Source organism: Delphinapterus leucas, chromosome 10 (assembly GCF_059928025.1).
Source record: "Delphinapterus leucas isolate spDelLeu-1000000601 "Yukka" chromosome 10, BTC_Dleu_Yukka2, whole genome shotgun sequence".
Classification (NCBI taxonomy): domain Eukaryota; kingdom Metazoa; phylum Chordata; class Mammalia; order Artiodactyla; family Monodontidae; genus Delphinapterus; species Delphinapterus leucas.
The window spans coordinates 61,513,168-61,525,635 of record NC_143138.1 but is presented as its reverse complement, the minus strand read 5'-3'; the positions used below and the strand labels follow the sequence as shown (position 1 = coordinate 61,525,635).

At 47.7% G+C, this 12,468-nt stretch overlaps 1 protein-coding gene across 1 annotated transcript; it reads left to right on the top strand.

Annotated features, from left to right (window-relative positions):
- The first annotated feature begins 72 nt into the window (after nucleotides 1-72).
- Nucleotides 73-10,537, top strand: SLC25A38 (solute carrier family 25 member 38). The gene is made up of 7 exons (XM_022563654.2): nucleotides 73-402; nucleotides 5,196-5,317; nucleotides 5,922-6,006; nucleotides 6,714-6,893; nucleotides 7,128-7,296; nucleotides 9,040-9,206; nucleotides 10,297-10,537. Exons 1-7 carry the CDS (start codon nucleotides 334-336, stop codon nucleotides 10,417-10,419), a joined length of 915 nt encoding a protein of 304 aa, XP_022419362.1. The 5' UTR covers nucleotides 73-333; the 3' UTR covers nucleotides 10,420-10,537.
- Nucleotides 10,538-12,468: the final 1,931 nt, after the last annotated feature.

Here is a 12,468-nt window from a genome sequence, read left to right as displayed (position 1 = left end):
TCCGCCGTTATATCTAGTTCCTCCGGCTTTCTCCACTCCCGGATGAACCCTGTCTAATACTCTTAAGTCCTGAAGACGGCGACGGGACAGGATGGGCAGGGCAGCAGAGCCTCGCAGTCGGCTGAGCTAGTGAAGAGCGGCGCCTGGAGCCACTCACGTGCGGTGGGCGCGCAGGTCCCGACCCCCGACCAGCGCAGACTGCAGAGGAGCCGCGCGGTAGAACGCGTCGCCCGGCTACCGTCATCGCGTCGTCTTCTCTAGAATCGTCAGGGCCGGGCCTGAGCTCCCACCGACGGCACCCCGGGCCCAGTGCAGTCGCAGGCCTCCCCTCAAATGATTCAGAAGTCACGCCCGGCGCTGCTGCAGCCTCAAGATGTCGGAGACAGGGTGGAAACGCTTATGGTAACCTGCGGGGAAGGGAAGGCAGGGGTTCCGGCATTGCCGGCTCGGGGAGGGAAATTCGGAAGGTTGCCGAGGGTCAGCGGCCCTCGGGGAACCTTTTCTGCCTCCGGGATGCGCGCATAACTGGTTGGGGACGTGGCGGCAGAGATGGAGTTTGACTAAGGGATTAAAAGAGGGGAGGGAGGGAGGAAGGAGAGAAGTTGCAGTCCAGTCCTTGGGATAGGCAAGCAAAGGTCTCGCTCCTGTATTGGTAATCTAGGTAGAGGTAGGCGGAATTGCCGGGGCCTTGGCCGGTGTCGGGGGGGAATGTGCCCGCGTGGTCCAGAGAGAGGTGCGAGCGCTACGGGACGTTGCTTTGAGTTGGATGCCTAGAATGACGAGTGGGAGGACACCTGGGTAGATATTTGGACCATTGCAAAGCCCGGCAATAACGCTAAGCCTGAGGAGAGATCGTTGCACGAGCGAGGTGGGTTAGGGCTGCACAGCGCTCGCGGGCTGGACCAGGTGGACTCTCCCGGGAACCAGGGCGGTTTGCCCTCGCCACGAGGCCACGCCCCTCCCGCGCCTGGATTGGCTGCTATGTTCGCGCCGCGGGGCTGCCATTGGTGGAGGCGGAGGCGGAGGCGGAGGCTGGGCTGGGCCGAGGAGGATGGTCTGGCTGAGTTGCTGCTAGCGGTGGGTGGAGGCGGGGTTGCGGCTTCGCTTTAGGCCGGGAGGGGCAGTTGGCCGTGGCTACTTTTCTCCCTGAGGTCAAGGTCATGGCCCACCTGCGCCGGGGACAGGACAGGGGTGTGGGGTTTTTTGTTTTGTTTTTTATCTTTAACAAAGGTGGAGGCGGGGACCGCTCTACGTTTACATCTTATAACATGTGCTTAACGTATTTCTTTTTGGGTCCTCCAGCTCTGGCCTGGAGATCTGAATTGGATTTAGGATATAGTTTTTTTTAAAGGGGAGTAGGAGTGGCTTGTGGAACCTGTTTGCTAACTATTCAAGTCTGCTTATTGCCTTTATGTATCTATGTATCATTGTTTGGTTGTTTTTGCCCTACCCCCCCTCAAAAAACAAAAAACAAACAAATAAACAAAAAAGCCAGCTGTATTATTCGTTTTATTTACCTTGAATAAATTTGGGCTGTTTAGGAAAAAAAATCAAGCATGCCTTAAAGGGTATGCCATCCACCATTGACAATATCTTAAAAATGAAAAGTGTAAATTCTATTTTTTTAAAACAATTATGTTACCTGTTTTGTTTTGTTTTTAACTATCAGAGGTTAGTCTATACTGCTGGTTTATATTTTGCATCTGTTCTATGCTAATGGACCTGGAAAATTACAAAGTTAAAAAAGTTATGGGCTCTATGCATGTATCCACAAATATTTATTTAGCCAATAAAATGTTCAAGCAATGTGCTGTAAAAATAAAAACATTAATAGTTCCTGCAATGGAGGACAGTGTGTTGGGCGTTGGGGAGCAGTATACAGTAGTTCCATACACAACCTGTGAGAGCGTTAGAGAGGCAGCTCCAAAGAGAACTGCTTAGAAGCTGTAACTGCAGGCCATTCCTACAGCCTTACTGGAGTAAAGGGCTGGGGGGAGCCAGGGGAGAGTCTCCTGTCCAGGGATGTGGCCTGCAGGGCCCTCTAAGCTTTATCCTGTGGAATTGTGCTCAAGGGAGAGCCATGTGCAGATTTCCTGTTAGATGAAGTGATTCGTTCATTCTTTTTTTTTTTTTTTTTTAATTTATTTTTGGCTGCGTTGGGTCTTCGTTGCTGTGCGAGGGCTTTCTCTAGTTGAGGCAAGCGGGGGTACTCTTCGTTGTAATGAGCGGGCTTCTCACTGCGGTGGCTTCTCTTGTTGCAGAGCAGGACCTCTACGCGCGCGGGCTTCAGTAGTTGTGGTGCGTGGGCTTAGCTGCTCCGCGGCATGTGGGATCTTCCTGGACCAGGGCTCGAACCCGTGTCCCCTGCATTGGCAGGCGGATTCTTAACCACTGCGCCACCAGGGAAGTCCCTGATACATTCATTCTTGATTGTTGAGCACCTGCTGTGGACCAGGCTCCGTGGTCAGTGCTGGAGGAACCACCATGAACAGGACAGTCCAGGCCTCCTCTGTCCTTGACCCTCAGTCATAAGGCAGGTGGGCTCTGGTGCCGTGGAAGCACTGAAGAGGAGCACTGAACGCGAGTGTGGGGTTAGGGTAGATCAATGGCAGGGTGTTCATTGGGATGGAGTGCCCTGGAGGAGGGGCACATGGGGGGTGAGGAAGAAAGATGAGTTCAGGTTTGGAAATGTCAACCCACGGTGCCTGTGGGACGTCGGATTAAGTGGATATGGGAGTCTGCAGAAGACAGCTTGCAAGTGTGGACAGAAGGGTGGAAAAGAAGAGGCTCTGCATGTGAAAGCAGAGAGGCCGGGGAAGTGGGAGGAAGATCAGGACAGTGTTAATCCCGGAAGCCAGAGGCAGAGCACATTTCCAGAAGGAGCTGGTGGTGGTCAACAGCCAACAGCAGAACGCTGCTGAGCTGCCTGGGAAGTGCCCTGGGCTGTCACTTAGACTGGGAGGAATGGTGAAAAAAAGCATGAACTTTGAGTCTTAGCCAATAGCTTCAAACCCTGTGACTTAGGATACATTGTCATCCCTGTGAGCTCCAGTTTCATCTGGAAAATGGGTTTGAACATCTAGCTCTTACGAGCATTGTGAGATTTCGAGGTGCTGTATATGGATGCCTCACCCTAGGCTGCTCTGGTAGCGGGGGTTGGCACTGCTGAGGCTGGAGACCCCCAAGGAGATCACTAGGATGGATCAGTGGGGGTCAGGCTCTGGGAGGAATGAGGGGTCATCAGTAGGAGTTGGTCATGAAACAGTAGGTAGACCAAGGAGTCTTATTTGTCTCCCAAATGTCCTGCTGGGACATGAAGGAGAGGCAAGCGTGTGGAGAACCGTGGACAGAGTTTCCATTAGGGGATGTTGAGTTTGAGATGCCTACAGGCCATTCGAGGGGAGGTGGGGGAAGCATGGGGACAGTGGACTCGGGAGAGAGGCTGAAGTGGGCTGGAGGTGTGGGCGTTGCCGGCATGTGTGCGTCGAGCATGGTGTGGTGTGGAGATGAGGGTGCCCTGAGAGGCCGCAGCTACGGGGAGATAAGAGGAACAGCAACATCTGTGGCTGGGGAAAGGAGGCTTAGAAGGGCAGCCAGAAACCACAAAGAGAGGAGCGGCGATCAGCTGTTTCAAATGCACCAGAGAGGCCAAGTAAGAGAAGGCCACAGATGGGAAAGGGGTCCTGGGATATGGCAGGTCCTTGGTGAGGCAGCTTTAGTGGAGGGGCTTTACCTGGATGGCAGACTGGGGAACCTGAAGGGTGGCTAGTGAAGAGGGAGTGGAGATGATGTGGCATCAGGTTGGAAATATGGGGGGCTTTCAAGCTTGTTCCAGACAAAGGAGAAGATGTCAGTGGAAGTAAGAGGCTGAGTATGCAGGGAAGAGAGGCTCACTGATGCCACAAAGGTTCGGATGAGGCTGAGAAACAAAATTCGTGGGAATATGGGTTAGCAAAAGGAGCAGGACACACATCTGATGAAGCTGTTCCCATCTGGCTTGGTTGTACTAGTGGTCTTACCTTTGATGCTTGGAAGGCTATTTGAACGTGGTTATAAGCTCCAGTATTTATTATCTGAACTTATTAAGTCCTTTTAAGGAATTCCAGTTATAAATTGAGACTTGCTCTTTTGGTGAAACGTGGAATAATCTCTCTTCTCTGTGAAACAAATACCACAGATTACAAACATTTTGGTTCCGGGTAGGTACTTTTTTTGACGTGTATAACAGGCAACTTCATCTTAATAGCATTTTAGGACTATAGTATGCCATTTATTAAAAAGTAATAGTGCAAATGCCATTTAATGAGAAGAGAGACGATCTTTGGATGGAGTTTGCCAAGTGTCTCCTTTGGAAAAGAGGACATTTGTTTCCTGCTTGGATTTTTAAAAGTGTGTTTTCACAACCATTTGATTGCGTCTGGATTCCGGGGCGTGCTGTGGGGCCTCTGGAGTGCGCTTGGGGGAAACACAGTCAGTCTGCGAGGCAGTCCTGCCCTCCTGGATGCCGCCTCTCGATTAGACAGTGTGTGTGACTCTCCCGGCTTAGAGGACAGCCAGCAAACCCAGGAGTGGCTGCTGGCCTTGTGGTGCCCCTGCGATCTGTTTAGGTCCCGGTGAGACGAATGGGTATATGACGGGGAAAGTTTTACATTAAGGAAATGCATGGGTTTTACAGGAAGTGGCACAGACGTTTCACATTGTACCTGCTCACTTATGGTTTCACTTCCTTTGTCTTACTCCTGTAAATAGCCTGCAGGCCCTACAACCAAGGGAACCTGAAACCAGCAGTTCTGAGTTAAAACACTGTTCAACTGATTTTTGCTTCTGTGACGAGAAGGAGTTGGCCTATAACTTATCGTCAAGACAAGTAGGGAGGTGTGGTCAGTGGCATAATTCACAGATGGAAATTACTATGTTGCTCAGTAGGAGCAAAGTTATCCATAAGTTTTTAATTATCAGTAATTACTAAAGTTGTTATCAGTAAGACCAGAGAGCTACCTCTTGGAGTATACTGTGTTCTCAATAACATTCCAACACTGTTCGTTCCTGGCTATGCTTTTCCCTTCTGTGAAGTCTGACGCTAATACAGGGTGCCACCAGGCGAGTTTCTAAGAGATCCTTACAGAGAACTGACTGGTCCCTGTGTGACGAAGGCTGGGACAAAGCTGCTGACACACTGTTCTCTTGCCCTGCAGTTGCAGCCCGTGATCAAAGCTTTCCTGTGTGGCTCCATCAGTGGGACCTGCTCTACCCTCCTTTTCCAACCCCTGGATCTCCTCAAAACACGCCTGCAGACCCTTCAGCCCTCAGCCCATGGGTAAGGCCTGCTGCCCCGTTCCCCCGCCCCCTCCCCCCCTTTTCACTGAGGACCTGGTTTCAACAACTTCTCTCAGACACTGGCGCATCTTTACTGTGTTCAGTCAACTTCCATTCTGTTGGATGAGCAAAGAGAAACACAGGCCAGGCCGAGCTTTCATGTGTTTTATATATACTCTTAATTAAGTGGGGTCCTTCCCTGAGTAGCTTCCTGGGATCTGCCTTGGTGACGTTTGCATTTTACTGTGCCAGCCTGTAATGTCATAACTGTGCTGCCTGGCACAAGCAGTGGGTGGTTTTCTGGAAATAAGATAGGTATTGAGTGTATCTTGTGTGTCCCCTATTGGGCTCAGCCCTGTGGGAAGTGCACAGAGTGTATGTAAAATGAGAAGTTATCCCATTGCTTGCAGTGTGAATGGACAAAGAATCATGCACCTGCCACATCATGAACGCATAGGAACTCAGTAACTCCAGGGTGCCTTTTAGAGATTCTTAAGTGTTCTAGAAAGGAGTCCATACAGAGAAGTCTGTGAGTGGGGAGTTCTTTCACAGGGATGTGGTCTAAGTGATTTTTCCTTCCTTGCCTCCGTTTTGTCTGCCTTCAGATCCAGACGTGTTGGGATGTTGGCTCTGCTCTTGAATGTGGTTCGCACGGAGAGTCTTTTTGGCCTCTGGAAAGGGATGTCCCCCGTAAGCTGCCTTTTGGGTCTTGTCTTGTACCCCCTCCTTTAATAACTAGCCGTCTCTCATCCACCTCACACCTCCTCTCTTTTAAGGGTACGTGAGGTTGGAGGCGGTGGGAGGGCCTTTCTGGTCTTCCTGTCCGTCCCTCTCACTGTCGCTGGCTTCCATTTGAGGGCCCTGGGAATAGCACACCTGTGCATCCTGGGCACGACTTCTTAGTGCAGCATGAAGTCCTAGAGCAGAGGCAGCTGGCGCCCCACCTGTCAACAGACCTTGCCCTTACCCCTCCAGTGCCCCCACACCTGCATTTCTTTGCCTAGACAGCTTTTTCTGGCCTTAGGAACTCACTTTGCTGGAAATGGCAGGGAATTCACGCTCACCCCAACCCCGCAGCAGCCCTTAACCAATGAAAGACGAGAGCTGATGTTTAAAACTTCCCTCCCTTCCTCAGGTGGCAGGGTAACCTAGGATACTGATTCCCAGAGTTCCCCAGAGGGATTCCGTTGCCCATGGCAATAACTGATGAGATGACACACTCTTTGTTGGCTGCCTTCTCTCCCATCTCATTTCCCTACTCTCCCATTGGTGTTCCCTCCACACCTTAAATCGACTCCTTGCATGCAAATCCTGGGTCTTCTTTGGGGAAATCCAGCTCAGACAGGATCTTACATGTTGGTGTTTGATTCCGTTCCTCCCTCCGACTTGTTCTGCAGTCCATCGTGAGGTGCGTCCCTGGCATTGGAATCTACTTTGGCACTCTCTACTCTTTGAAGCAGTACTTCCTGCGAGGCCATCCCCCCACTGCCCTGGAGTCAGTCATACTGGGGGTGGGCTCCCGCTCTGTCGCGGGGGTCTGCATGTCACCCATCACTGTGATCAAGACACGGTACGAGGTGAGTGGGCAACCGGAGACACCGGGCTCTTGAGTCAAGTGGTCACTGATGCCACCTCCCGATTTATAACCTAACACAGGGTTGATGTGGTCGGAGAACTCATCTGTGTAGTCAGGCCAAGCACATGCAAACCAGAGCCGCCAGGGCTCCGGTAATGCACCCTGAGGATGGCTTCGTTCAGTGCGCAAACCCAGGGCCACTGTGCCAGCCATTGGTTCTGTGCTTCCTTTGCAGAGCGGGCGGTACAGCTATGAGAGCATCTACGCGGCCCTGAGGAGCATCTGTCACAGCGAGGGGTACCGGGGTCTCTTCAGTGGCCTGACAGCAACACTCCTTCGTGATGCCCCCTTTTCCGGAATCTACTTGATGTTTTACAACCAGACCAAAAACATTGTGCTTCATGGTACGGGTAAAGGAAGGTGTGGTGGGAAGAGATATCCCTTGAGAGATCACATCCTCATCACTTTCTCTGAGATAGGAGACTATTCGTTGTTCTTAGCAGCTCCAGATTCTTATCCTAGTTTTAGAAACCGAGCCATATCTGCATTGTGTCAGGCATGGGACCCGGTGCTGGGATGCGAGGGCGGCCATGAAGACATGGTCCCTGCCCTTTTGAGTTTATAGCTTCCTAAGGCAGACTACTGATAGTATGTAATTCTTGAGTCGGGGAGAGGGTAGGATAAAGCTCATTTTGCATAGGTTTTGCAGCAATACTTCCCACATTTGCCTGATCTGGGTCCTACCCAAGGCATCCTAAATCAGAAGCTTTGGGGTAAGACCTCAGAGACTGTATTTTTCAAGAAGCACTTGTTGTGATTCTTATCAGACAAGTTTGGGAAATCCAATGGCTTAGGAGCTAGAAGAAAAATATTTTCATGTCCCTTGCTGTGCTCTTGGCTAACATTGTTTTGAGCCCTCCTTTCGGTTGGAGAGAAAGATGCCAAACCCCTAGCATTCTGGCAGGCCCACGCTTCCAGAAAGCTCGTGTTGTCAAGACATGGGCAAAATCGACAGGCAGTAAACATCCACCCAAGCAGAGCCAGGCATTGATAGAAACACATCCTATAAAGTGAACCTGCATTCAGTAAGGCGTCTATGGATAATGTGAGCAAGGAATTGCAACCAAAGTTGTTTAATTGGGAAAGCCAGAATGCCACCCCCAAGACAGTGGTGTCAGTTGGAGTGGTTTGGGAGATTTGCTGCTTCTCCCCAGGTGCCAGAAGGTGTGACACTACAGGTCACAGCCTTACCTTACAGGAGAAAGTTAAGGCAATAAGAGGGCTTGGATATACATTTTTAACTTCTTCATCCATCCTAAAAATTTTTTTTAATTTGGTATTTAGAAATCATTTTATGCTTACCAAAAAAGCCACAAGAATAGTACCTATAACTCCATAGCTCATTATTCTCTTTCTATTGTATAATTGTTTTCCTCAAACCATTTAAGAATAAGTTGCAGACATGATGCCTCTTTACCCTTAAATACATCAGTGTGTACTTCTTAAGAACAAATGCATTCTTGTATAACCATCGATAGTTCTTTCATGTATAGTCTTGATTTCTCCAATTTTCCCAATAATGTATTTTGTAGCAATTTTTATTTTTTATTTTCAAGAGTATAAGCCAGTTATATAACCTCAGTGTGGGTTTCCCTGATGTTTCCTTTCAACTAGATTCATTTATACCTTTCTAGCAAGAGGAGCACATAACTGAGGTTGTGTCTTCAGTGCCTTATATCAGGAAGCTCATGACATCCGTTTGACACACTGTGGGTGATGTTAACTTTTTATCACTATAAAAATGGTGTCTCCACTGAAAACTCAATTGTTTGTTCTTTTGTAATTTCTAAGTATCTCTGTGGCGAGATACTTTGAATATATAAATCTATATAACACTTCCTGTCCTTTCATCCATATATTTTAGCATCAGTGAATGACTCTTGCCTGAGTCAATTATGCTGATGGTTGTAAAAAGGTGAACTTTTCCATTATCCTACTTACACTGATTAGTTTAGATTTTGAATTCTTAGCCTTGTTTGAATCCAGACCCTTCTGGCTTTCAGGAAGAATTAGTGGGCAACTTGACATGGATATCTGATGAATGTGGGATTTATTTATAACTGAATGTTGCCTTTGTCCTGTTTCAGACCAGTTGGATGCAGTCCTTGTTCCCGTTGTAAATTTCAGTTGTGGGATATTTGCTGGGATTCTGGCCTCACTGGTAACTCAACCTGCAGATGTTATCAAAACTCACATGCAGCTCTCCCCAATGAAATTTCAGTGGATTGGCCAGGCAGTGACACTCATTTTCAAAGTAAGGCTTTAGAATAAATATTGGTTCATATTGTGGTTAAGGCTTTCTCTCTCAGGCAGTAGCTCTTATCCTTTACATGGTAGAAACACCTGGGAAGCTTTTAAAACAATCCCGATTCCCAGCTCATAACCTGGGCTTATCATATTAGAATCTCTGGGGGAGATGAAACCCTGGCATCAGTATTTTAAGTTCCCTGGTGATTCCAATGTGTTGCCAAGGTTGAGAATCACTGCTAAAAATCTATGGTTGTGGGATTTTTTGTTATTGTTGTTGTTTTGGTTCTGTTTGTTTAGGGAGGGAGCCTGACATTAGGACAACATGTGATATTTGTTAAACATGCATATTGTTGGGCTCTACCCCAGACCTACCTAGTCAGGAGATCTGGGAGGACTCCTTAACCTAAACAAGGATCTAGGAGAAAATGTAGTCAGAAAAAAATCACAAGCACATTGTTTTGTTTCCAGGAGTTCGCACTAATGCAAATGGACAGATGGTATTGAAGATAAAAAGTACAGTAATTGTAAAGTACACTAAAATGCTATTTAAAAGCCACTGAGTAAGCCCTTTGGAAACGTACTGTTATCAGATATTCTTTTTGAAAGTAAATTTGTCACCTAGATCTTTAGATGTTTCTGTACTACTCAATTTTTGTATGTAGCACAGGAAACAAGTAGGCATCTGCAGCAAGTATCTGCCTTATCCTAGATATAAGCAAGTATTTGTGAGTCGGATCATACTCATCACACTGCTTAGGTTGCCTGCTTCCTTATTCTCTATACCTAAAATCATGAAGTTTGAAAAGAGAGTCTTCAGTATATGTGAAAATGGTAAGATTTTCAGCTAAGAAATAAATTCCCCTGGATGGAGCAAGCCTAAAAAAAGATAAAGCTTAGCAACTACTCCAAAAAAATTTTTTTTTAGTTTATTGCCTCCTTGGACCCAGTATTCGTAGTTTTAACATTATTTATAAAAGTCTAAAAAGTAAGACTTAACAATGGGGTAATGCAGAGAGAGATCCTCACTCTCGTGCCAGGTATATAAGTGTATTGCTGCTTTAGTCCCAGAGTTTTGGCCTCCATTTTCCTCCTAGGATTATGGGCTGCGTGGCTTCTTCCAAGGCGGTGTCCCCCGGGCCCTCCGCAGAACTCTGATGGCAGCCATGGCGTGGACAGTCTACGAAGAGATGATGGCCAAGATGGGCCTGAAGTCCTGACCGAGCCAGGACCAGGCAGAGATGGGATCTGTCGCCCTGCCTGTTTTCTGCCAAGAACCTCTTCAACTCACTACCCTGGAGTAGGACGAAGTCCTATCTGGAGAGGCAGGCAAACACGTCACCTTCGGTTACCCAGCTCAAGAAGAGAATAGGTGGGTCCGACTCAAGCCTTCCAGACCTCCCAGAAGAGGAGTCACTGACATGGACATTATATTGGGGAATTAGGAGAAGGGTTTGCATACCCTGCAAGGCTACTTGAAAAGGCATTTCCAGAGAGTGCTCTGTCCGGTGTCTCTGCTCAGCCACCCACTATACCACAGTGCCTCTTTGGATCTGCTCTCAGGCAGTGCAGCGCCAAGGATGCTGTGGGCCGCCTGCAGTGGCGGAGGAGTTCCAGCAGCCAGGCTGGATCTGCTGAGAGAGGAGTCACTGTCACCAGGCTGAAGACTGCCTCTGAGGTGATGTTAGGATGCGGAAGAACAGATGTCACGACTTCATTGGTTCCTCATCGACTTCTCAGAGGCTCCGGAGAAGGGGGGCAGTGGCTTCCTAGCCCCTAAGTGTCCAAATAATATTGTTTGATCTTGGCTCCTGCACTGTTTCAACTCCAAGTTACTCTGGCTTTTTTCTGCAGCTAAAGTTGGATAAATAAAGTGAAGCACTTTATCATTGAAAAACCTCAAGTGCCACGACTCTGCTCTAAAATAACAAAATAGTCTAAGGTGGCTGACTCTTGATCTGTATAGGTCCTCAAACCTAAAATTTAAAAAAATAGCTTTATTTTATATATCATACAATTCATCCATTCCAAGTAGACAATTCTGTGATTTTTTTAGAAACTTTACTGACTGGTGCAGCCATCACCATAAATCAGTTTCAGAACACAGTCACCCCCCCGCCCCCAATAAGATCTCTTATTTACAATTAACCCTCGTTCCCAGCCCCAGCACAGCCCAGGCGGCCACTGAACTGCTTTCTGTCTATAAATTTGCCTTTTCTGTGCACTTCCTACATAGTCATACACTATGTAGTCTGTTGTATCTGGCTTCTTTCACTTAGCATAATGTTTTGGAGGTTCATCCATGATGTGGCATGTTCAACACTTTATCCTTTTTTTATGGCCAAATAATATTCTATTGTGTGCCTATTTATCCATTCATCAGTTGATGAATGTGTGAATTGCTAGCACTTTTTGGCACTTACGAATATTGTCACTATGAACATTCACGTATGAATCATTTGTGTGGACATACATTTTCATTTCCCTTGTGTACATGCCTAGGAGTGGAATTACTGGATCATGTGGTAACTATGTTTAACCATTTGAGAAACTACCAGACTGTTTCCAAAGTGGCAGCACCATTTAACATCACCACCAGAAGTTTATGAGGGTTCTGATTTCCGCACACCCTCCTCAACACTTGTTATTGTCTGTTTTATTTATTGTAGCCATTCTAGTGGGTTCTATCAACTTTCAAGCTTAGGAAGGGGCTGTTGTTTTATCCAAACAGCAGAAGGGGGAAGTTTGATCTCCTGGTTAAGAACATGGCCTGTGATTCAGGTGGCCCAGGTTAAAAGGCTGGCTCTCCACCTACTTAGACACATTTGAAGTTGTCCCCAGGGGATGGGGATAGTAATATTTCCTACCTCCCAGGGTGGTGGCAAGGGTTAATTGAGCATATGTTTCTGGTGCATTACATTAGTTTCCTAGGGCTGCCACAGCAAACCACCACAAATCGGGTGGCTTCTAACAAATTTATTCTCTCAGTTTGGAGCCTACAAGTCTGAAATCAAGATGTCTGCAGGGCCATACTCTCTGAAGGCCCTAGGGGAAGATGGTTCCTTGTCTCTTCCAGTTAATCCCATGGTGGCTGGCAGTTCTTGGTGTTCATCAATCCAATCTCTCTCTCTGTCTTCACAATGCTTTCTCCCCCGTGTGTCTCTCTGTCCAAATTTGCATCTATTTTTAAGGGCACCAGTCATTGGATCAGGGCCCACCCTACTCCAGAATGACATCTTGATTACATTGCAAAGACCGTATTTCCAAAT

Excerpts from the sequence above, each read along its gene's own strand:
- SLC25A38 (XM_022563654.2), top strand. The coding sequence starts at position 334 with ATGATTCAGAAGTCACGCCCGGCGCTGCTGCAGCCTCAAGATGTCGGA. Across the intron at positions 6,007-6,713 it reads TCTGGAAAGGGATGTCCCCC|TCCATCGTGAGGTGCGTCCC; the intron begins GTAAGCTGCCTT and ends CTTGTTCTGCAG. Across the intron at positions 7,297-9,039 it reads CAAAAACATTGTGCTTCATG|ACCAGTTGGATGCAGTCCTT; the intron begins GTACGGGTAAAG and ends GTCCTGTTTCAG.